The 25,795-nt window shown below is 41.0% G+C and overlaps 1 protein-coding gene across 2 annotated transcripts in view; it reads left to right on the forward strand.

Annotated features, from left to right (window-relative positions):
• SHPRH (SNF2 histone linker PHD RING helicase) overlaps positions 1 to 25,795 on the forward strand; it is a 171,384-nt gene that overhangs the window by 94,982 nt on the left and 50,607 nt on the right. For both annotated transcript variants that reach the window (XM_038762901.1, XM_038762893.1), the window contains exons 15-22: positions 1,568 to 1,656; positions 2,538 to 2,630; positions 11,997 to 12,104; positions 17,207 to 17,349; positions 18,437 to 18,610; positions 18,960 to 19,022; positions 20,965 to 21,190; positions 25,424 to 25,567. In XM_038762901.1, the coding sequence (XP_038618829.1) occupies positions 1,568 to 1,656; positions 2,538 to 2,630; positions 11,997 to 12,104; positions 17,207 to 17,349; positions 18,437 to 18,610; positions 18,960 to 19,022; positions 20,965 to 21,190; positions 25,424 to 25,567 (1,040 nt within the window). The remainder of the gene's footprint in view (positions 1 to 1,567; positions 1,657 to 2,537; positions 2,631 to 11,996; positions 12,105 to 17,206; positions 17,350 to 18,436; positions 18,611 to 18,959; positions 19,023 to 20,964; positions 21,191 to 25,423; positions 25,568 to 25,795) is intronic.

A 25,795-nucleotide genomic window follows, 5' to 3' on the forward strand; every position in this document is an offset into this window, starting at 1 on the left:
CTTAGTACAGTGCTCTGCACATAGTAAGCGTTCAATAAATACGATCGAATGAATGAATTATTTCACTTTTCAACTTTGGGTTGAACTCAGAAGAAATTTACTTGGCAGTTTAAGTGAATTTTTTAAACTGAATATTTTTAGTGCCATCAAGTGGCCAAAATTTAACATTGAGATCTCAGACTGCATTTTACCTCATGCTTTCCACAATTTTCTGGGAGGAGAGTTTGTGATTAAAATACGTAGAACTAGGTCAAACAAAGAAAGAAGTCAGTTTCGCCACTCTGTGTTCACTGACCCAACGTTTAAAAAACATAAACCTTCATGTTTACAGCATGTCCAAAGTAATAAAAAACAATTGACAGTTTTTCTTAGAAACGCTGTTTAGCCAAATGAGATTTTTCCAGTAAACAGTGGTGAAAATACCAGTATAACCATGTGTCTGTAGAAGAATGATAATCAGAAATCATTAAAATCTTAAACAAGAAGCACTGATTGTATGATTCCATCACCAAGCAACATAATTATATGGATGCAAATCCTTAATTTTAAAAAGCCGTGCGCAGGATTTTGCCATCCAGAAGACCACCTCCAAGCGGACTAAAATGTTAGAAAATTTGCTCTTTGGGTCAGAGGGAGTTTTATATATAATAACTGCTGGAGCCATATTTTAAAAGCACAAGTAACAGGATGAAAATCTATGTGAAGGTAATTTAGAGGGCCAGCAAAAACCTTTTCCCTGCTTATTTTAATAAGGTTCACAGAACTCAGTGAGACTGGAGCATTTAAAATTCCTTTGCTTTGCAAAATCACACAATATCATTATTAGTGACAATTGTCCCTTCATCTGTCAGCTCAGGTGCTGTGTTTAAACCAGTTTTACAGTGTTAAGCAAGCAGAGTTGCTACTGCATTGCCAGCAAGACTGGTCTCAATTCATTCAAATATAAACTTTGAAATAATGAAGCACTCCCTGATGTTGAGTATCAGGAAGCCCAACACCTCAAACTAAGCTTGAACGGTGTGACAGAAAATGGTAAAACCTTTAGTTTTTGAACTGGGATGTCATGGAGATAAAGTGTTTTGACCTTTGACATAATGAGCAAGAAGAACGTGTTATTTTATTGCTAAGGGTGTGCATCCTGATCTGCTGGTCTTGAAAGCATTGTCTCAAATGCTTTTGATGGTTCTGAATGTATTGTTGTTAGTACTTTGGGACTTAGTCTTCCCTCTGGAATTTTGAATTCTCTTTGCGTTGGATCCAACCATACCAGCGGTCTAAAATTTGTTACTAGGTTGGCCTCAGATTTATGGATTTTGTTTTTAGGACTGGAAAGGGAATAAATATATTTGATTTGGAAGTACGAACGGGCTTTTAATACCATAACAAATCATATCAGTTGCAGCCTCTTTCTTTAAATTAAGTCTCTTTCCAATATTTATTGGTAACATTTATTCTAAAAATGAAAAGCATCTGTTAAGATGCTACTGAACTGGGAATATTATCTATATTACGGATGGCTGAGGGCCATTTAGAGAATATCGGCTCTGAACGGTCTTTAATTCTGCAGATGAGTATGTCCTGGCCGCGGATCTGTACAGAGAAGTATTGCGTTCTTCTGAGGAGCACAAAGAGAAGCTCAAAACCGATTCCTTACAAGTGAGTGCCTATCCATATCTAACACTTCGGTTATCGTTTTGGGGCCTGCTGCTCTGCACACAATAAGCGCTCAATAAATGCAATTGAATGAAGATGGGTTAATGGTAACAGTTGTGGTTATGATACCACAACTGTATTCCATCCGAGGTTCCTAAACGCAAACTCTTTCTGCCGGGCAACTCTCAATCCTTTGACTTTGATATGAGGTTTGTGTACCAGGGCCAGGTGAAGGAATATATAACTCACCGATCCTAGAAGCCCTGATGTAACTCTCAACACTTCTGGTAGTGCTGTTCACCGGAAGAAAATTAACTCAGAGATGGCATAAGTGACTTTTATATAGAATTAATGGTTTATGCTTATTTAATAAATTATGTTTGTGTTTTATTTCACCTCTATAATCTCACCAAAAATAAGTATAACTTTATAAAGGGCAAATTGGACAAAATCAAAATAAATCCAGGCCAATGTTGTCTTTATCACTGGAGACTTTATTTTACAGGTCTCTCCCTAGTGTTGAACTCATTTATGCTCTGTCGAGATTGAGTTAAATAGTGACCCTGTGGTAATAGTGATATCCTTGTAACTGTCATTGAATTGACCGTATAGGACCTCTGATTCCATCTCAGTCTCCGGTATCACGTGGAGATTGAGTTGTATCTTGCTTCTGAAACTTCAGAAACTTGACCTGCTTCGGTGTCTCTCTCTGAAAGTTCATGTAAATATGTTTTTAGAGTGAGAGGCTTGGTTTCAATTGCACTCATTGCCTCACATTTGGCGAGGGCTCACTTTGCCCCATGTTATCTCATTCTTTGTATAACCTAAACTTTTGCCATCTTGGTACATGATAGATCATAATTGTTGCTTTTGTGTATACGTAGAGACTTCATTCTACACATAACTTGATGGAGTTATTGATAGCAAAGCACCCAGGGATACCTCCTACCTTGCGAGACAGCAGTTTGAAAGAAGAGGTAATTATTATTATTATTCATTCCATCTGCAGTCATTTTCCAAAATTTGTGCATCTTATAAGTGCTATATTTTCATTTCTACATGAATGCCACAGTGCTTACCCTGCCTGTTTACTGTTTGCAAGGGAGAAGTGACCAAAAGAAATCCATAATTTTAGGTCCAGAGATTTATGGCCAGGCAGCCAACTGTTAAATTTCTCAAAGCTAGAATGGGGTGAAAGAGTTGACAGTGTCCCTTGTTATTTTTCTGCTGAAGATATTTATTTCTTGTTTTATTAGTAAACAACACAGGTACAGTATTGATGTTTCCATCATATAGGTTGCATCTAAACAGAAATATGCAGTTTAAGATTTAAAAAAGAAAAAAATTATTTTTTATGGTATTTAAGGGCTTACTATCTGTTAGGCACTTACTGTGTGTCATGCACTGTTCTAAGCGCTGATTTAGATACAAGTTAATTAGGTTGGACACAGTCCCTGTCCCATATGGGCTTCACAGTCTAAGTAGGAGCGAGTAAAATTTAATTCCCATTTGAGAGTTGAGGAATCTGAGGCTCAGAGAAGTTAAGTGACTTGCCCAAGGTCACACAGCAAGCAGTTGGTAGAGTTGGGAGTAAAACTCATGCCCTCTGTCTCTCGTGCCCATGGTCTTTCCACCAGGCCACACTGCTTCTCTGTTTTTCTTTTTTTATGACATTTGCTAAGCACTTACTATTTGGCAGGGCTGTAGTAGGCCCTGGGGTGGATATAAGATAATTAGGTTGAACACAGTCCGTGTCCCATATAGGGCCCACAGTCTTAATCCTCATTTTACAGATGAGGTAACTGAGGCACAATGAATTGGGATTAGAACCCAGGTCCTTCTGACTCACAGGCCCCTCCAAGAAGGCCATACTGCTTCTCCACTGCTTTCCCATGCTTCCAATTTAAGGCACCAAAATAAACTTCCTCAAAGTTTTGGTTTTGGTTCTTGGCAATGGCTCACAAGTTCGAATGACCCACTTCTTACATGCAACCCAGGATATTAAGTATTTTGTATGATTTTGTTGCTGTAATCTCCTTTCCCTTGCTCTATAGAATAAAGTTTATTCACTTGCTGGATACCTATTTCTTTTGATCACATTAAAGTACAGAGGACTCTGGTTGTTATTTCTTGGGTTACAGTGGAACCACTTTTGAGAGCTAGTGGCTATAAATATGTACTTATAAGGATGATCAGCTAGAAAGTGCATGATATATTTTCTATCTTAAAAAAAAAACAAAGTGGTAATGACAATCAGGTTTTAATATCTCCCCAAATTTGTTGCATCCATTTTGTTTTAGTAGTGTCAGTAAAAATGAGTATTTATCTTGCAATTCACAGTATTCAAACCTCTGAATTAACCACTTGGGATGCTAAAGTTTGCAGGTTACATAAAAACATGGAGAACTAGCAGATACCTATGAAAGCTCTTTTTGAAGACTGTAACTGTACTTTCAGTGAAGGCACATTTCTCTCCCATCCACAATCCATCTTCCCAGAAGTATTGATTTTTCTGTTAGTCTCTCCAGATGGAATCTCAGTATATGCTTCATCACAGAAAACAAGGAGGATTTAAAATTATTTTTACTGTCATCCTTTCTGGAGTCTCAGATTTCAATCAATCAATGGTATTTACTGAATATTTATTGTTTACAGAGCATTGTACAAAGTGCTTGTGAGAATGCAATACAATTGACTTTGTAGGTGTGACCCCTGCCCTTACGGAGCTTTACAGTCTAATGGCAGAGACAGACATAAAATACATTACAGATGGGGAAAGCTTCAGAATATAGGGATGTGTATATAAAAGTCATATGGGGCTGGGGGTGGGATGAGTATCAAAGTGCTTAAGGGGTACTCTCCCAGGTGCTTAGTACAGTGCTCTGCACAAAGTAAGTGCTCAATAGATACCACTGATTGATTGGGTACAGACCCAAATGCAGACATGCTGCAGAAGGGAGGGCAAATAGTGTGGGGGGGAAAGGAGAGGTTAATCAGGGAAGGCTTCTTGGAGGAGGTATGAGTTTTTAGTAGGGCTTTGAAGGTGGGGAGAGTGGTGGCCTGTCAGATATGATGATGAAGGGAGTTCCATGGAAGACATGGACAAGGGGTCAGTGGCAGGAAACATGAAATTGAGTCACAGTTTGAAGGTTGGTGTTAGAGGAGCAAAGTATGTGGGTGAGTTGTAGTAGGGGATTAACGAGGTTAGGTAGTAGGGGGAAGCCATTTTTCCTTAAAGCCAATGGTAAGTAGTGTCCAGCTAATGCAGAAATGGAATAATTTGGTTGGCTTTTGAGGAGTGAGATGTGCATAGAACATTTCTTACATTTACACTGATACACATTTTTGCAATACTTTCATATTGACTCTTGAGTCAAACAGTAAATAATTGGATATTTCTAAAATCTAGGAATCCTTTATTATATGAGAAGCAGTGTGGCTCAGTGGAAAAGAGCATGGGCTTTGGAGTCAGAGGTCATGGGTTCAAATTCCAGCTCCGCCAATTGTCAGCTGGGTGACTTTGGGCAAGTCACTTAACTTCTCCGTGCTTGTTACCTCATCTGTAAAATGGGCATGAAGACTGTGAGCCCCCCGTGGGACAACCTGATCACCTTGTAACCTCCCCAGCACTTAGAACAGTGCTTTGCACATAGTAGGTGCTTAATAAATGCCATCATTATTATCATTATTATTATTATTATATCCTGGACCATTTGCTATACCCTCTCTGAGTTGCCTTCCCTCCACCCCCACCCCCCCAAAAAAGCTAAAGTAATTCCATGGAGTTGATACAGTAATTGTGGTATAGTCTCAGCAATAGGAAATTCTGAATGATATGTCTTCCCTGCCTCATTAACTTGTAGCATAATAACTGGGGGGAAACACATGGTAATGTATATACCCTCCTACAGTTCTCTGCTCTCTGTCGAAAGGAATATGATGATAGAGCAAGGAGGCAGAATTCCCAATTGTGACTGAAAGCTTTTGTTGTTATAAGCTAAATCTTACCTTTGCAGTAGTGTATTATTTCCGAATGTCTGTAGGATGCCTTTTGTGTTCTCTACAGCAGCTCTCACATTGTGATCATTCAATAAATAATGAGCAGTCGAGTTGTGAAAATGAATGGCAGGAATTTGTAAAGTTCTTTAGTTTCCTTGAGTTCTTCCTTTTGCTTATCCCAGCAGTATTGCATGTAAACCTGTTGGGGTGGGTGTTTCAAATGTGCAAAACAACTTTAGATGAAGGCAAACAAATCTAAATTTTGTATTGAAACAAAAGTTTCACAGTCAGTCTGATCTTTCGGCTAAAGTGACAATACGAGAGCTTGTCTATTGTGGCTTATTTGTCGGCATGAAATGCAGTTGATTTGTAGTTACTTGAAGGCAGTAATGGGATGCCTGTGGAAGGGTGTTCTGGGGTAATACTTCATGTTCTTAGTATCCTTCAAGGATTAGTGTTTGGGCTTTCTGAAAGTTTGGAAGCTCGAATCAATCATCATATTTATTGAGCGCTTTTTATTCAGAGAGCGCTTGGGAGAGTACAGTATAACAGAATTGGTAGACACGTTCCTTGCCCGCAATGAGCTTACAGTCTAGAAGGTGAGACAGATATTAATATAGACTATAAGTTCGTTTGGGCAGGAAAGCATCTGCTAATTCTGTTGTGGTATACTCTCGCACTTGCTTAGTACAGTGCTGTAGGCCAGCCGGAAGATGGAATCAGCCTCAGGCAGTGGATAGGAAGACTGAGCCCTACTTGCAACTGCTGAAGGTGCAGTACAGTGTTCTGCACACAGTAAGCGCTCAGTAAATGCGATTGAATGAATGAATGAATGGACACCCCCGCCCCCACCTCCCTCCCACCCTACCCTAGTCTGAGCAGAGGAGACAGTGGGACGCTAACTAAGCCCTGCTTCCCCACTGGGAGTGACCCAACCCTCAAGGTTTGTTTTCCTAACCGATCAGAGTTGCCCAATTGGGATGGGACAAAGAAGGAAATCTTACCTCAGCTGCAGTGCTCACAAAGAGGAATCATTCCTTAAGGGAACAGGAGTTTGGTCTGTTGGGAAGAGCACTGGATTCTAAGACAGAAGCCCCGGGCTCCAGGCCTGTTCCTCCCCTGCTTCACTGGGTGAATTGAAACCAACTGCTTAACTTGTCTGGGCCTCAGTTTCTTCTCCTGATGGATGAAGATAATTCCCACCCCTCCCTGCCCTTTCAGCATGCTGGCAGTGGGACAGATACAATTGACTGGGGAGAGAGACACTAAAAATAAGGTAATGAGGGCAGAGACCTCATACCAATAATTTATTTATATTAATGTCTGCTTCCCCCACTAGACTGCAAGCTCATTGTGGGCAGGGAACGTGTCAACCAATTCTGTTATACTGTACTCACTCAAGCACTTAATACAGTGCTCTGCACATATTAAGTGCTCAATAAATGATATTTATTTTCTCATATATGTATAAATATACATATTTCATATGTAAATATAATACATTATACTACATATGAACATAGAAATTACAGATATCTTATCCATATATATATATATATATATATGGATATAGTATATAGATGCTGTGGGGTTGAGGGAAGGATGAATAAAGGGTACACCTCCAAGTACAAGGGCGACCCAGAAGGGAATGGCAGAAGAGGAAATGAGGGCTTAGTCAGGGAAGGCCTTTTTGAGGAGATGTGCTTTCAGTAAGGTTTTGAAGGTGAGGAGGGTGATCAATCATCTGTTGGATATGAAGAGGGAGGGCGTTCGAAGCCAGCAGCAGGACATGGGCAAAAGGCCGGTGGTGAGATAGGTGAGATGGAGATACAGTGAGTAGGTTGGCATTAAACCTACTAAGTGTGCAGTTAGGGTTGTAGTAGGAAAGTGATCGAGTGCTTTAAAGCTGATGGTAAGAAATTTCTGTTTGATGTGGAGGTGGATGGACAACGACTGGAGGCTTAGAGAAGTGGGGAAACATGGAATGAACATTTATGTAGAAAAATGGTCCAGGCAGCAGAGTGAATAGTGGGGAGAGTCAGGAGGCAGGGAGGTCAGCAAGGAGGCTGATGCCGGAATCTAGATAGGATAGGCTGAGTGTTTGGATTAGCCTGGTAGCAGTTTGGATGGAGAGGAAGACATGGATTTTAACAGTGTTGTCAAGGTTGAATCGACAGGAAATGGTGACACTAAATATGTGGGTTGAATGAAAGAGATGGGTCGAGGTTAACACCAAGGATACAGGCTTGTGAGTCAGCAAGGATAGTGGTGCTGTCTACAGTGATGGTAAACTCAGGGTGAGGACAGGGTTTGGGTGGGAAGATAAGGTGTTCTGTTTTGGTCATGGTAAATGTAGGCGGGATATCCAAGTACTGATTTCCTAAAGGCAGGAGGAAATGTGAAACTACAGAGAAGGAGAGAGATCAGGGCTGAAGATGTAGATTTGGGAATCATCCACATAGAGTTGGCAGTTGGCGCCATGGGAGCAAATGAGTTCTGCAAGGCAGTGGGTGTAGATGGAGAATAGAAGGGGACCCAAAACTGAGCCCTGAGAGACTCCTACAATTAGGGAGTGGGAGACAGAGGAGGAGCCCCCAAAAGGACTGAGAATGAGTGGCCAGAGAAATAGTAGGTGAACCCTTAGATGACAGTGTCAGTGAAGCCAAGGTTGAATAATGTTTCCAGGAGAAGGAGGTGGTTGACAGTTTTGAAGGCAGCTGAGAGATTGAGGAGGATTAGGGTGGAGTAGAGTCTGTTGGAATTGTCAAGAAGATTATTGATGATCTTTGAAAGCAGTTTCTGTGGATTGGAGGGGGTCAAGGAGATAATTGGAGGAGAGAAAATGGAGACAGCAGGTGTGGGCAACTCGCTCAAGGAGTTTGGAGAGGAATGGTAGGAGGGAGATGGGGCAATAATTGGAGGGAGCTATGGGTTCAAGGGTAGATTTTTTATTGGATAAAGGGAGACAAGAGCATGTTTGAAAGCAGTGGGAAAGAAGCTATTGGAGAGAGAACAGTTAAAGATGCTGGTCAGGGAGGGAGGAAAGGAGGCAAGCACTTTGATAAGGTCTGACAGGATGGAATCAGAGGTGCAGGTGGAGAGTGGATTTTGAAAGGAGGAAGGAGATATCCTCTTGAGATACTGGTGGGAAAGATGGGAGAGATGAAGAGGCAGGAGGAGGGAGGGACTGGAGAGATGCAGGGGAGATTTTAAGGAGATCATAAAATGGTTTTAATTTTCTCAATAAAGTATGTCACTAGGTCATTAGGACAAGCGATGGTTGGGGCAGGGTGTTAAAGAATGGAGTCAAATGTCTGAAACAGCTGGTTAGGGCAGTGAGCATGGGAGTCAAGATTGAAGAAATAGCATTGCCGGGCAGAGGGGAGGGCAGAGCTAAAACAGGCAAGGATGAACTTGAAGTGAGTGATGTTGGTCTCACATTCATTCATTCATTCAATCATATTTATTGAGCACTTACTTTGTAAAGCATCCATTTCTTTAGGAAGGATAAAACCATAAGCACCCCAGAAGCCGGTTCATCTGATTATTCTATCCTACTTATTTTATTTAGTTGGTATGTTTGGTTCTGTTCTCTGTCTCCCCCTTTTAGACTGTGAGCCCACTGTTGGGTAGGGACTGTCTCTATGTGATGCCAATTTGTACTTCCCAAGCGCTTAGTACAGTGCTCTGCACATAGTAAGCGCTCAATAAATACGATTGATTGATTGATTGATTGATTATTCTGAGTTTGTGCAACTGTGAGGAGCCACGAGAAAGACGGAGGAAAATCCTCTATCTCTCTCCCCCTTCCTTTGGAAATAGCAAGATAATTCAGAGCTCGTAGCCTAGTTCCAAAGTCTTACCATTCTTGTATACCCAGAATAGCCAAGCTTTTAAAGCCCCTTCACTTATTTTTCTGCAGGCCTTAGCAAATAGGGTTGGGAAAGTAGGGCACCTGACTATTCTAGGCCTGCATCATTGGAGACTGAACACTGCTCCTTCCCTTCCTCCCCTTTGGAAGGAGATTGTTGATCGTTCATTTGAAGGATGAAGGACAGGCTCTGTATATTGAACATCATTTGCTTCATTAAGTTTACGTATTACCTTAATTTCCTGTGGGTATCCCTCATTTTACTAATTCCTTGCATAACCTCGGACAATTTAGGCGGTGGAGGAGTATTCTGGTTTATAGGGCACCCATTTTGAAATTAATAGATTTAGAAATAGAGCCGTTCATCGAGTCAAAGATGACGCTGCGGACTGTAGCTGTGCTTCTGTGAGTGTGTCATTGAGAGAGAATCTCTTGTGCCTTTGCTCCTAAAAATACATTAGTGCACTTTTTTTGGCTCCTTGCCATTTGGGTGAGTGCTCCTCAGACCCTGTGTTTGGAAGAGGAAAGGGAAAAAGCTTTGCCTACTGGAAAGAGCATGGGCTCTTCAGAGGTCAGAGGTCCTTGGTCCTAATCCCCGCCTCTGCCACTTGTCTGCTGTGTGACCTTGGGCAAATGATTTAGTTTCTCTGTGCCCCAGTTACCTCATCTGTGAAATGGGAGTTAAATCCCCCTCCGTCTGACTGTGAGCCCCATGTGGGCAGCAACTGTGTTCCACCTGATTGCCTTGTATCTTCCCCAGCACTTAAAGTGGTGCTTGACACATAGTAAGCGCTTAACAATTACCATTAAAAAAAATGGGCTGCTATCAACAGGACAAGTTCATGAGTTATTTTACAGTAATGGTGACGGTTAGCACGTAGCCTTCAACACTTTCTTCAGGTCCAGGTTTTACTGAGGCTTTGTGTACTGTATCCTTTTTCTCTCTCTCTGTTTTTCATTTCCAGGTTTGAGCTTGCCAGTATAGCAGCCATTTGGATATCCTGTGTACTTACAATGTGCAAACTGCTGGCAGTTAAAGGGGCTCAGTAGTGGAAGTGCAAGTAATAAGAGTAGGAAAGCAAAAAATGAATTTAAGATATGGGATGACATAGACAATCTCAAACTCTACTTCATGTTAGCTAGGAGATATTGGGCAAATCCCCATAGTCTTGCTCCCCTCCTCCCTTTCCTGGGCTAAGCCAATAGTGGGATAGTCAAAAGTAAAGGAACAAGGAAAGAGAGAGGAAACTTACCTGCTTTTGCCTTCTTGGTGCCAAATCCATAAAATTGAAAGTCCTGGATTCAAACCTCAGCTTGTTCAGTACTTTCCAGCTCACTCTCCCTTCTACATCATCTATGCACTTCAATCTGGGACCTCTGTATACTTGATTTACTCCAGCCCTCACCCCACAGCACTTATGTACATATCTTTAAATTATATATTATAAATTATTTATTTATATTAGTGCCTGTCTCCCCCTCTAGACTGTAAACTCGTTATGGGCAGGGAACATTTCTGCTATTTCTGTTGTACTCTCCCAACCACTCAGTCCAGTACTCTGCGCACAGCAAGCACTCAATAAATACCATTGATTAATTGCAGTCCATATTCATTCATTCAGTCGTATTTATTGAGCACTTACTGTGTGCAGAGCACTGTACTAAGCGCTTGGGAAGTACAAGTCGGCTACATATAGAGACAGTCCCTACCCAACAACGGGCTCACAGTCTAAAAGGGGGAGACAGACAACAAAACAAAACGTGTAGACAGGTGTCAAAATCATCAGAACAAATATAATTATGGCTATATGCACATCATTAACAAAATAGAATAGTAAATATGTACAAGTAAAATGAATAGAGTAATAAATCTGTACAAACATATACAAATATATATGGATCAGACTCTTTGAAGATGCATAATGAAAGTGAATTGAAAGCCCAAGAATTCTTTAGTAAGACAGTCAGGAGTGTGATAGTCAGGATCTGAGTCAAAAAGTAGCAGGAACAAAAGGGATGATTTTCAAATATTCCTAAATGTTAAGTATGGCCTAGTGGAAAGAACACCGGGTTGGAGTCTGGAGACCTGAGTATGATCCCGTATCCACTGAGGCCTACTGTATGACCTTGGGCAAGTTCCTTAGCTAAGACATTTCTGAGCCTCTCTTTCCTCATCTGGTAAATGGGGATAGTTAGATTGCGAGCCCTGTATAGAACAGGGACTGTCTGACCTCATAACCTTGTTTCTGCCCCAGTGCTTAGGACAAGGTAAGCTCTTAACAAATGCCATTGTTCGTCATGAGCTGGGAACTTTGTCTACCAACTATCTTATATTGTACTCTCCCTTGCACTTAGTACAATGCTCTGCACACAGTAAGCATTCAGTAGAGAGATATTGAGAGTATGATGATTATAATTATTGAATCAATTCGCAGTTTGATTGAGGCTGTTTCTGCTGCTGTTTTATATTCAGGCGGAGCAGCTTAGACAGCACTATATGAGTAAATCCAATGCAGAAGTTGCTGAAGCCCATCAAGCTTTGCAGCCAGTTTTACAGACCATCAAGGAGCTCCAGAGAAAGGTAAGCCCCGCTGACATTTTAACTTTCAGTTGCTTCTGGCAAGTATTTGCATTATGGTTGCGTAGGCAAGATTTTATAACTTGTAGGATGAAGTTTACTTTGATCTTGTTCTTTGAAATTAGCAGCACCCTTGGAACTCTGGTGCTTCTCTCCTATAAGAGCATTTTAAGAGCTCTAGGAAAATCTATTTTAACTTGAGAGCTGTGCAGTCAGTTCTGTTCTACCACAGGGGTTACATTCTAGCAGACACCTGCATTAAAGAAAATTTGTAGATATAGTACTCACTGGATCTGACACTGAGCTCATGCACACAACCATTCTTTCCAGTGCTGTGCCATGCCATAGCCAGACATGCACTGTTGGAAATATGTTTCCTAATTTTACTGTAACACTGTATGGAAAATTAGAAGTGAAAACTTGTGTTCTGGCTGAATGGTGTACTCCCTTTCAAAAAGAAGTATTTTTAAATATTGCAGAGTACTGGAGCCACAGCTCTGTGTGTTGAGAGGGTAATGTTTCTTTCAAGAAAGTTTTGGTTTTCCTTTAAAAAATAATCTTATGAAATCAGTAGCCATTTGTATACTCCATTTTATATACGAAGTGTTTGAGCTGCCCACGCTTCTGTACCCTGTCCTTCATCTTTCCTATCTGCCTAAATACATATCACTGTACCTGTCTAGTTGGATAGATTATATACATTTTATTCATCTATATGGTATCTCAGTCAACTAATTGGTCATATTTTGTGTGGAGCGTTTAGCTAAGTGCTCTGCACACAGTAAGCGCTCAATAAGTACGACTGAATGAATGAACTAAGCTCTTGGCAAAGTATAACAGAAGCAAGACACACATTCCCACACAATCCAATGAGAATACAGTCAGACAAATAGTGAGTTTTTCTCTTTATGCTCTATTACTTACTATCTGTAATTTAGTGTTTATATCCCTCACTAGATTGTAAACTCCCCAGCTTTTAATTCAGTGTTCTGCATACAGTATACAGCATACAGTATACTGCAAACAGTAGGTGCTTAATAAATATTACTGATTGAGGAGGACACAACAGGAACAAGGAACTATGTCAGAGTTTTTGAGGTAAAATCAGATAGAACAGCAGATAACTAACTGGATGTAGGAATGGAAGTCCTAGTAAAAATCATCATCATCAACATCATCAATCGTATTTATTGAGCGCTCACTGTGTGCAGAGCACTGTACTAAGCACTTGGGAAGTACAAGTTTGCAACACATAGAGACAGTCCCTACCCAACAGTGGGCTCACAGTCTAAAAGGGGGAGACAGAGAACAAAACCAAACATACTAACAAAATAAAATAAATAGAATAGATATGTACAAGTAAAATAAATAAATAAATAGAGTAATAAATATGTACAAACATATATACATATATACAGGTGCTGTGGGGAAGGGAAGGAGGTAAGATGGGGGGGATGGAGATGGGGACGAGGGGGAGAGGAAGGAAGGGGCTCAGTCTGGGAAGGCCTCCTGGAGGAGGTGAGTTCTCAGTAGGGCCTTGAAGGGAGGAAGAGAGCTAGCTTGGCGGATGGGCAGAGGGAGGGCATTCCAGGCCTGGGGGATGACGTGGGCCGGGGGTCGATGGTGGGACAGGCGAGAACGAGGCACGGTGAGGAGATTAGCGGCGGAGGAGCGGAGGGTGCGGGCTGGGCTGGAGAAGGAGAGAAGGGATTTGAGGTAAGAGGGGGCGAGGTGATGGACAGCCTTGAAGCCCAGGGTGAGGAGTTTCTGCCTGATGCGCAGATTGATTGGTAGCCACTGGAGATTTGGTTAGGATTGGAATAAAATTGAAGGGGGAGATTGAGCAAATGTGTGTATTTGCTCCTTCACTGAACCTGATTACTTCTTTTTTAGCCCCATTCATCTCTCACTACAGTGCTTTATAAAGTATATATTCAATAAATGAGCAGTAGAAGTTAACTGACTTCATTGCTGGCTAGCGAAATTTTCAGTTACTATTAGAGTATAATAATAATAATTATAATGATAGCATTTATTAGGTGCTTACTATGTGCAGAACACTGTTCTAAGCACTGGGAAGGTTACAGGGTGATCAGGTTGTCCCACGGGGGGCTCACAGTCTTAATCCCCATTTTACAGATGAGGGAGCTGAGGCCCAGAAAAGTTAAGTGATTTACCCAAAGTCACCCAGCTGACAATTGGAAGAGCTGGGATTTGAACCCATGGCCTCCGACTTCAAAGCCCATGCTCTTTCCACTGAGCCATGCTGCTTCTCTTATCAGGACAGAAACATTGTAACATCCCAGCACCGCCACTTGCAGCTGTGTGACTTTGGACAAGTCACTTATCTTCTTTGTGCCTCAGTTACCTCATCTGTAAAATGGGGATTAAGACTGTGAGCCCCACGTGGGACAACCTGATCACCTTGTATCCCCCCCCAGCACTTAGAACAGTGCTTCTCACATAGTAAGCACTTAACAAATGCCATCATTATTATTATTGTTTTAATGTTGAAGTGTATGAGTAATAAAAAATAATTCATATCAGTTCAGAGTTTTTCTTTTATCATTCAGGCACATTATATAGGAATTTCAGTATTGATACCTGTCACTTTACAATGGGCCAATCATTTGAAAGTCGACTGTTACCCTCTCGAGGGGAAGCATTTTCTATTTATCCCTTAAAAAAAATCCAGGTTTGAATTAGTCTCACGGATTTCTAAATAGTATCTTTCTAGGGGCTCGGTTTTGCAGTTAAAGATTTGAAATTTTGAAAGCTTCTGCAGTGTGGGGGATGCGGATGACATTCAACATCCTCTGTGAAGTATTTTCATGTTGTTTTATATGTCTCTAACCTTTACTAACTTAAGTCTGCCCCTAAAGAGTATGGGTGCGTGGGAGAGTAGGGATACACGGAAGCGAGGGAAACAAGTTGAGGCTGCTCACAGTCTGCTGGCAGTAGAGAGGAAAAGTGTCCAATGGGCCAGGACTTGGGCTTCCATGCTCTTCTGTAGGAATGAATGACATGGTACCTGCCTTAAAATTGGAAGTCTGACTTCCTTCCCATTCCTTCCTATTCTTTTCTGCCCACTTTGGTCCACCTTGGACCCCCATAATTAAGTACCTTCTGCAAGGTTCTTCTTGGACCCGTAAAAGCAAGTTGAAACTGCCCTTGTCTTCTAGAATTTATATTCCAAGAAATACCACATTGACATGGGCAGTCATTAAAAGGGTGCATAAAAATCAAGGTAATACAGACATTGAAAAATATACATTTTAAGTAAGTGTCAGGTTTTTACTCTGAGCAATGGCTGTGATGCTGTGCTTTTCCTTGAATTAAAAAGTGAAGCTCAATTGCTTAAATTTACTTTAAAAATGCAACACATTAAATAAATGCAATTCTTATAAGGTATCCAAAATAAACTGGCACAGTATATGATAAAAACTTCATTATTTCAGTTAAACTTCATCATTTAAATCATTTAAAATGCTTCACCCTGCAATTGAGACTATATCCCAAAGTAACATTGTTTCAGTAGTTAGCAAGGGTTTCTCAAAAACCCAGTAATCATTAGCAGCTATTATGATTTCCTGCTGTATTAACATGGTAAGGATGTTAGTTGATTATCAGGTGCCTCTGTGTATGGAGGAGTTTCTGATAAACATCTGTCCTGTTGTCAGGGAAAGAATGCTGTCTTTGGGCAGCTTCAAGAGAGGAAAACAGAAGATCCAGAGTTGATCTCGCATTAGGGAGCACTTAGAACAGTGTTGACACTTTGTTAGAACTTAGCAAGTACTTTATCAATAATAATAATAATAGCAATAATAAGAATAATTATAGAGCTATTTGTTTTCATCTGCCTCTCTTACCATGGCTGTCACCAGCTTCTCTGTGCCCCACACTAACACTGTCTTGTCGTTTGATTGGGGAAAAAAAAATGTGTATTTTAATGTTTGTCTTTCCTTATAGACTGTTAGCTCCTTCCGGGCTGGGCTCACACTTACCAACTCTGTTGTAGTGTACTTTCCTAAGGCCATCTTATAGTGTTCTACATACAGTTAGGGGTCAATCAATCAATCATATGTATTGAGCGCTTACTGTGTGCAGAGCACTGTATTAAGCGCTTGGGAAGTACAAGTTGGCAACATATAGAGACAGTCCCTACCCAACAGTGGGTCCATAAATACCACTGATTGTGTGTCTACCTCCCCTCTCACATATATGTATATATTTATAGATATATGTATAAATGAGAATATAATAATGATGGTATTTGTTAAACATTTACTTTGTGCGAAATACTATGCTAAGTATTGTGTTAGATGCAATATAAACTGTCCCACATGGCACTCACAGTCTAAATGGGAGGGAGAACACATATTTAATTCTTACAGATTTATTTTTATAGATGAGGACTTTGAAGACAGAGAAGTTAAGAGACTTGCTCAAGGCCACACAGCTGGCAAGTGGCAGAGCATGGGTTAGAACCCAGGTCTCTCGACTTCCAAGCCCAGGCTCTTTCCAGTAGGCCATGATTTGACTAACACAGAAGCCATCAACTTTTCATTCACCTTAATCTGGTGAATGACTCCCTCAACAGCACGATTTGTGCACTTCAAAATATAATGTATTTTGAACTTAATATATAGGGAATTGGTTCCAAAACACAGTCCCAAAGAAAGGCATGCTACTCTGAGCAGCAAGAAACTCCAAGAACAGTGAAAGGATAAGATTGCAGGTAATGCAGTGAGAGGTAATGCTCTCGGTAAAAATTGAAGAAAATTATCTTCCCACCTGTCCCATTCTACTAGAGATCATCTTAGTCATATTCACCATATTTTTAGACCTTATACCGCCTAACGTTATAGACAAAGAATAATTTTCCTTAAACTAATAGTGCGTATAGAGTCATTTGAAACTGTAGAAATAAGAATTCTGGGACTTCAGGAGTTGAGATGGAAGGAGAAGTCCAGGTTGTTCCAGAGTCAGATAGCTAACCTCACATCAAAAGTGACTAATAGTCCCAACAAAGAAAGGGATATCTGCTCAGTGTTTGGGGCTGTTTATCGCCATCATTCCTAGATGAATTTTGTTCCCCCCTACAGATTCATTCTGGATCACCTTGGTGGCTGGATGTCATCCAGTCAGCAATACAGCGTGCTATTGACGAGGAGCTTGTTCTGCGCGTGCAAAATGAGTTAACCAGCAACTACAAGCAACAAGCTCAGAAATTTTCCATGGCAGATAAGTAAGAAAACAGTTCAAAAGAGTTTGATCACTGTTGTGAATAGTCTGCTCAAAGCTTTCGATCCTTAGGGTTAAGAGGTGCGATTAAATTTCAGATGCTTCTCGCTCAGAACATCTGGACATTGGTGTAAAAGAAATACACTTCAAATAGGGAAAAAAATATAAACCTTCAACTGGATAGTGCTCCAGTTTTTCTTCAGACAAGCCAATTAAAAATTTACTCTTTTGTAGTGCTTATGGTTTTTGTTCTTTCTGTAGCATCATCTTTTGGACGCTTGCACGCTGAAATTGAGAGAAATTTTCAGTTGCGTACTTGGTGGAGTGAGTTAGAGTTGAGATTTTGGGGGGGAAGTTCCTTGTTACCTGCTAAGGCCCCTGAAAAGATCTGAGCATTATCCAGTCAGCCTCAAAGTTGAAAACACACTGTTCAGAAGACTGGTTCAGATACAATGTTGTGGGCAAAGGTTGAAAAGCATCCTCCGAAAGCGTCACGTAGCCAGTATAGCATGGCATCCTTCAGGTGAATGCTCAGAATCCCCATGGAAAATAAAATATCTCCTCCCCACAACACCGTTAAATAATGGCAGGAATGCTAGCCAAGTGTTAATTAACAATCTTCACTGGAACTTGAGAACACGAACATCTTTCATGTTGAGATAGCAGAAAAATTCACCTCGGAGGTATCGAATTCCTTTGGAGGCATGTACAGTGTATACATCCATTGTGCTTTCTCCACAAAAATAAGTGTCCAAAAAATGATGCTTCACTACCTCTAGCTCTCCCTGAGATCTGGAAGGCCATGCTGTGCTACCAGACCTCGTCTTTCCTCTTGCCCAGACTCCCTCCCCAGCCTTCATTTTGCCAATGGGAGCAAAAGATCGGCTTCCTGCCCTCATCCTCAGCCAAACCATCCTGTAGTAGTTGCCCATAGAGATGTAGAGACCAGGAGCACTAGCTGAGTGATACTTATACAGGTCCACTTTTTCTAAGGGGAAGTCATTATAGGAGGAAAGCCACATTCAGCTTTCCATCAGCATTGGCGTGAGTTGATTTTTGTGTTTTCGTTCATTTGTGGCGGGGTTGATCAGGTTCCGTGACTGCAGAGGTCTTCAATACCTACTCACCACACAAATGGAGGAGCTGAAGAAATTTCAGAAGTTAGTAAGAGAAGCTGTAAAGAATTTGGAAGAACCTCCCTCCAAGGAGGTGATTGATGCTGCCACCATTTGCCACCTGCGACCCATCAGACTTCCCCTCAACAAGTAGGTAAAAGAAGAAATTGTCCAGAGAGACGTTGTCCTTGTCTATTTCATTTCAAATCCTTGTGTAGCTTGAGCTACAAAGCTGCTGTCTCATTTGGCTGCCGAAGGAGAAAAGAAATCCAAATATTGAGCCAGCTTATTTTATAAAACATACGTTCAAGCCTTTTGTTTGTGTTCCTTTTATTTTCCACCAAATAGATGGAATTGTAATGTGATTTCTTTATTTTTTTTAAAGGGAATATTTTCTCTAATGAAAATGTGGGTTGCAAAATACTAAGGATCTCCTGGAAATGACCTGATTGCTGAGTACAGTTTTAAATGTTTCTCTTGGTGCTGTCTTCTCTTCCAGCTGTGTCTTTTGTAAGGCTGATGAATTGTTCACAGAATATGAGTCGAAGCTATTCTCTCACACGTAAGTGCTACATTTGATGCTTTCCCAAAAGGAAAATGAAACATTTTGCTGGCTTCGGGGTCTGATTTTGAGATTCCTTTTGTTTTTATTTTATTTTTCTAAAGGGATTTCTTCCAGATTTTCATCAGAAATAAACTCTAGGGGAAAAGGACTCCGCAGTGTTGTTTTGTGATTCATACCACTATTTGTCAGGGTGTTGATTTGTATTTTAAAAATATCTTTTGTAGAAATTTCTCCTTGGGGGAGAGTTTTAATTTATAATGCTCCTTTCTTCTTTTTAGCAGTATTCTCTGATAGATCCACTTTACAAGTAGAAGAAATTCTTTCTTTTGTTCTTGCAGCAACACTCTTTTCTCTTCCTGTCTTCCAGAGGTGCAGAGATAGGAGGGCAGAGCAAAGTCAGGGCTGCAGCAGCAGCTGCAGCATTCATGGTGGAAAAAGCCAAGCTACCAACCCACCTGCTTTTCTCAGGATGGCCCTGGGGCTGCTGGAGAACGTCTGACCCCAAACCTTTGAATTACCATTTTCTTTATTTGCCACAAAACATCCATGAGTCACTGAGAGAGCTGGATCAGCTTGAAAATTACTGTACAGGATTTTTTTTTATGGTATTTAAGCGCTTACTGTGTGCCAGTTCCAAGCACTGGGGTAGATACAGGGTAACCAGATTGGACACAGTCCATGTCCCATATGGGGCTCACAGTATTAATCCTCATTATACAGATGAGGTAATTGAGGCACAGAGAAGTTAAGTGACTTGCATAAGGTCACATAGCAGACAAGTGGCGGAACCGGGACTAGAATCCAGGTCCTTCTGACTCCAAGGCCCACGCTGTATCCCATAGTCCATGCTGATTCCCAGTTTATAACAGAATTGGGTCCTGAAAACACATTGTAAGTGGATGCATTGGAACTAGTTTTCTCATAGGAACTTAATATGTAGGGAATTTGTTCCCAAACCCAGTCCTGATGCCCCATTTTTGCCATAAGTATCCAGAATTGTGTGCTTGTTCAGTTCTAGATAGGTAAGTTGGCTGTATTAATGTATTCATATTGAATAAGAGAGGTTCCTTGATAGCCAACTTTTATTTCACTGGAAGTAAAATGAAATTTCCAGTTTTCCCAGGTAAGCACACCCCGCCAGTCAGGTTGCCCCCTATTCCCACCTGTCAACCTCCCCCATTCCATCCCTCCACCTTCTTTACGTTCCCCCCCTTCCTAACCCAGCCCATCAGGGTTTTTTAAATTGTTTCCCCATTTCCATTCATTCATTCAATCGTATTTATTGAGTGCTTACTGTGTGCAGAGCACTGTACTAAGCGCTTGGGAAGTCCAAGTTGGCAACATATAGAGGCGGTCCCTACCCAACAGCGGGCTCACAGTCTAGAAGGGGGAGACAGACAACAAAACAAAACATATTAACAAAATAAAAGAAACAGAATACAGGAATTCTATAGAATAGAATAAATAGAATACAATATAGAGTACAAGTAAAATAAGTAAAGAGAGTAATAAATATGTGCAAACACATATACATATGTACAGGTTCAGATTCCGACCACGTCTCTGGAGGTAGATATATAGCAAAAGCAAGAGTTGTAAAGGAGAAAGCGTTAAATCGTAAAGCTGAAACAGAATGTCCATTTAGAAATTTTATAAATGCTATAATCATTTTAACTCAAAACATCTTATATGGGATGGGTCTGAGAGTGACTCATTTCCTTTAACTTTTAAAGGGGACCAGCAAAATACTCTGATTGCGGCACAGAGGGTAGCAGGGAAACCCTGAGCTGAACCTGCTTCCTTTGAACCTTTCTAAGGAGGATCACTCTTTCACTCTCACACAATCCCTTGCCCAAAGAATAGGTTTAGACACCCTGGACCCATTGACAGGTGAAGCAGATTTTATAGCTAGTAACGACTAATTCTTTGTTGTCTCCAGGGTGAAAGGTCAGACCGCAATCTTTGAGGAGATGATAGAGGATGAAGAAGGCCTTGTAGATGACCGTCTGCCCACTACAAGCCGAGGACTGTGGGCAGCAAGTGAGATGGAGCGCTCTTTGAAAGCCGTGTTGTCTTTTGCCAAAGTTCACCGATTAGATAGCAGGCTAACTGAGGAGGGGAATGCCTCGATGGAACTCTTTGAAGCCTGGAAGAAGGAATATAAGGTACAGCAGTAGATAAAGTTCGAGAAATGCAATGTTTCATCTGATAGGTTTTCCTTTTCTCTTCCCCCTTCTCTCCTTCACATTTCACTTTTGCCTGGACAGAGGTTTCATATTTTAGGATCACCCTCCCTAATGTCTTCAAATTTAACTGCTAGGGTGAAAAGATGGCTGATTCTAGCTAACAGGAATGGAAATGCTGTCTTGAATTCAAAATTAAACGAACCACTGCCATCCAGTTGTGGGCTAGAGCGCTGCTTCCAAGGACGTCGTCGTCTAAGGTGCGCGCCTTCTCTTTAGGATTACGTTGTGAGGTTTGATGAGTGGGTCATCCAAAAGTACACTGATTTAGAAATAGAGAAATACAGGAGCAGGATTTTTTTCTCCACTTCTATAGTGGACAAGAGGAGAGAGTTGCCTACTTGGGAAGAGGTAATAGCCTAAGAATAAAACAGGCACAGCAGAACAAGCACTTCTGGTAGGGCAATATACATGAAGAGAAAACATTTGTTACCGAGCCTCTTTACCGCAGCTACAACTGAAGAATTGTTCAGCATCCCCCAGATCTGGGCTCTGGAACCAGCAAGTTCTAGAGCCATAAAACTTTAAAAAGCAGATGTAACCTATTTCATACTTCCCAAACTTAGAAAATGTTGCAATAACTAAAATACTAAGTGGCTTCTGACATCATTAGTCTAAGTCCAAAATACTATAATGACTGTATTGGAGGCATAAACATTTGTGCCCTCTTGTAGTACCAGAATCCACTGTTGCATTTATGCAGTGGAGGCGGGTTGTCAGTGTGCACACTTCGGAGGTGAGATGGGTAGGAGAAGGGAAACGATATATTCTACTGCTTTCCTAACTCTAAAGCCGTGTTTGACAGCTTTTCAAAAATCCAAAGCCTTGCCCAAGAGTAAATGTCCCACTTGCTTTTCAAAAACTAGCAGAAAAGGTTCCTCTTGTATGGACAAAAATATAACAGATTGCCTTCACTTAGTAAAGCATAGTTGTGAATAATATTTTTTGAGACCTCGGCTTGCTAATCTTTGAGCTCATGGTTCAACTTTCTATACTGCACACTTCAGTTGAGGATCTTTACAAGTGACTTTTTTTTAAATAGTATTCGTAAAGCACTTACCAGGTGTCAAACACTGGTCTAAGTGCTGGGGTAAATACAAATTAATCAGGCCCAATACCGTCCTTGTCCCACATGAGACTCACAGTCTAAGAAAGAGGGAGAGCAGGTATTGAAACCACATTGTGCATTTGAGGAAACTGAGGCACAGAGAAATCAAGTGACTTGCCCAAGGTCACCCAGAAAGCAGCTGGGAGTGCCAGGACTAGAACCCAGATCCTTTGACTCCCAGGCCTGTGCTTTTTCCACTAGGCCATGATGCTTCCATGACTTGAAAATGATTTAAAATTGAGTGACTTTAAAATCACTCAGCGTATTTCACCCGAAGGGTTGCATATGAAGGTTACATTGTTCTTGAAGGAGCTGTGATAGAGCTCTGAGCATTTTGGGCATCTATAGAATGCCGGTCAGATCACTTTTAGTTTTCATGCTATATATCATGTACTTGAATTTTACCCAAACGTTTAATGGGAAGTGGCCAATGTAAGAAACATGAAAATATGGCCCTTTTTAAATTTGTGTGGAGGAATGTTTATGTGTACACACACACACACACACACACACACACACACACACACACACACACACACACACACACTCTGTCTCTCTGTCTCTCTCTCTCTCTCTCTCTCTCTCTCTCTCTCTCTCAAGTTGTTTCTGTTTTACTGTTTGGGTCTCAGCCTCTGAAACTTCCTGATTGGCCTATTCACAGGTACAACTGGCTGAGAGAGCAGGCGACAAGGAGGGCAAGCATTAAGCCTGCCCTCAAACCTTTTTATAAACCCTTTCTACCCACCATAGTCCCTTGCCTCCATATAGAACAGGCCCTTAGCAAAAATGACCACAAAGTGAGTACACTATTGACTTTCTCCACCACCCATTTGACTCTTTTCCCATTAGCTACAACCTCAGTCTCTTCTTTCTCTTCCTTCTTAGCCATCAAGAAGCACTGCTGCTACATCCCCTTGCTCAGTCACAAAGACGCGTGCGCACACAAAAACACACACAAACACACACACTGTCTCTGTCACACTCTATCTCTGAGAAAGGTGCCTTTGGAAGCAGAGCAGAAGCAGCAGCAAAAGCTGGGAGCCTCTGCCTCCATACCACAGTTAGCTGCCCAGTTTCCTGCTCCACCTATTGTTAATAAAATTAGTGTCTTGGGGGGGTGTGTGTATATACGGGAGTGTGTGTGTGGGGGTGTGTGCCTGTGTTTTCCTCTGATGAACACCTCTTTACATCTTTCACACCCACACAAAGTACGTGCCTTTCTGCTGATGTATAGCATTTGTAAATTCCCAGATGTACAAAACAAGCTATTTTAGAAGATATGATTTAGGGATGAAGTTCAAAACAAATGCGTCTATTGCTCTTAAGCATAATGAGCATGTTGGGCAGTGCAGACATCCCAGCCTTTAGGATTTCTCTAGAATCAAATAAATGTACTAATGTACTTGGAAGCCATGAGGAGAGAGCAGGGTACATAAATAGCAAGGAAGAAAATGCAAGTTATTTAAATATGACCCCAAAGGAGCCATTAATAAGGCATAGAAGAGATGGGTGAAACTGGAAGATGGATGGAGTATTTAAGAAAATAATTTGAAGTTAGAAACTTTGTAGTAAGAAATAAGTTTTCTAAAGCATCCATCCATTGAAACAAAACTTGGAATTTATGGATCAGCTTATTTTGATTAAGTTTTCCTGTAATTTCACTTAAGTATATGGTCTCTCTTCACTTTTCACACTGCAGTAGAGAAAGAATATTAGGTGTTATACAAAATGTGTCCCTTTTTACTATTTAAATGTCCTGGAGCATTTTCGCATTTGCTAGCCAAATTTATTCATGTGGAAGAATAATAATAATTGTGGTATTTAAGCACTTACTGTGTGCCAAGCCCTGTACTAAGTGCTGGGGTAGATACAGGATAACCAGGTCCTACTTGGGGGCCCAAAGAATAAATAGGAGGGAAAGCAGGTAATGAATCCCCATTTTTCCGATGAGGCGATTGAGGCACAGAGAAGTTAAACTACTTACCCAAAGTCACACAGTGGGTAAGTGGCAGAGCCTGGATTAGAACCCAGGTCCTCTGACACCCAGGCCCTTGTGGGGTTCACTAGGTCACACTGTTTCCTAATGAAGGAGCAAAAGCAACAAGAGAGAATGTGTGTTTGTGGTGTGTGTGTGTGCGCGCATGCACACGCTTGCCTACATTTACAGATTTAAAAAATCCATCGAAAATACTAAATTCATACCTAATAATTTATTTTTAGGGTGCTCTTCTAAAAAGTAAATTATATAACAATAGGTTAAATTTCCAGTAGTTTGAAACCTAACGATGTCATGGAATGGGGATTATAATATATGCTATTTATGATCATATTAATTATGGTATTTGTTAAGCGCTTTCTATGCACCAAGCACAGTTTAAGCACAGTTTTAAGCACTGGGGTACATACAAGCTAATCAGGTTGTCCCACATGGGGCTCGAAGTCTTAATCCCCGTTTTACAGATGAGGTAACTGAGGCACAGAGAAGTTAAGTGACTTGCCCAAAGTCACACTGCAGGCATGTGGCAGAGCCGGGATTAGAACTCACTTCTTCTGACTCCCAAGCCCATGCTCTTTCCACTAAACCAAATATGTTGATTTCATTTTTTAATAATAATTTGAAACCTGTCCTATACTCTCCCAAGAAATTCATCAGAAAGGCAGAGGTGGTAGTGGTAGTACTAGTAACAGGTGGTTAGGGAATGTGTCTGTTTATTGTTATATTGGACTGCACACAGTAAGTGCTCAAATACCATAGATTGATTGATTGCTAGTCCGTAAGTAAGACCTTGGTGGAGAATATTTTAGAGTTTGAAAAGAAATCAGTGATTTAAATGAGGCTTCTTGACCTGTGATTTTAGATTCTGATTTAAATTCTCCCTAATATTCCCAACTTTACATAGAGCTTTCAGGGCCCTGTATTCTAGTATATTCCTCTATTATCATGGATGTTTTCTTTAGGCCTCACTGAATAAATTTATAACTAACCCTGGTCTATTAGATCTGGGCCTACATCCTGTATCACTTATTCATTCTGTTCCTACCTGCAGCTGCTTCACGAATATTGGATGGTTCTGAGGGATCACGTCTCTGCTATAGATGAACTAGCCATGGCTACAGAACGGCTAAGAGTGCGCCACCCCGATGAGCCAAAGCCCAACCCTCCAGTTCTCCACATCATTGAACCACATGAGGTAGGTTGCAAAAACTTCAGAGATAGTGTGCAGCCAGTATGTTTGAGATTCTGTTACCCTGAGGGAGAATGCTGCAGATCATCAAACATTCTAGACAACTGGTTACCAATCCCATTCCTGAAAACTTCCAGATAATAAGATTTGGTAACATCTTCCAATAATCTGGCCCACAAACTCACAACCTTTCAGTCCAGCAAATTCAATCCTAAACCCAGTGTAATTTTCTGC

This window comes from Tachyglossus aculeatus, chromosome 2, assembly GCF_015852505.1.
Source record: "Tachyglossus aculeatus isolate mTacAcu1 chromosome 2, mTacAcu1.pri, whole genome shotgun sequence".
NCBI lineage: Eukaryota > Metazoa > Chordata > Mammalia > Monotremata > Tachyglossidae > Tachyglossus > Tachyglossus aculeatus.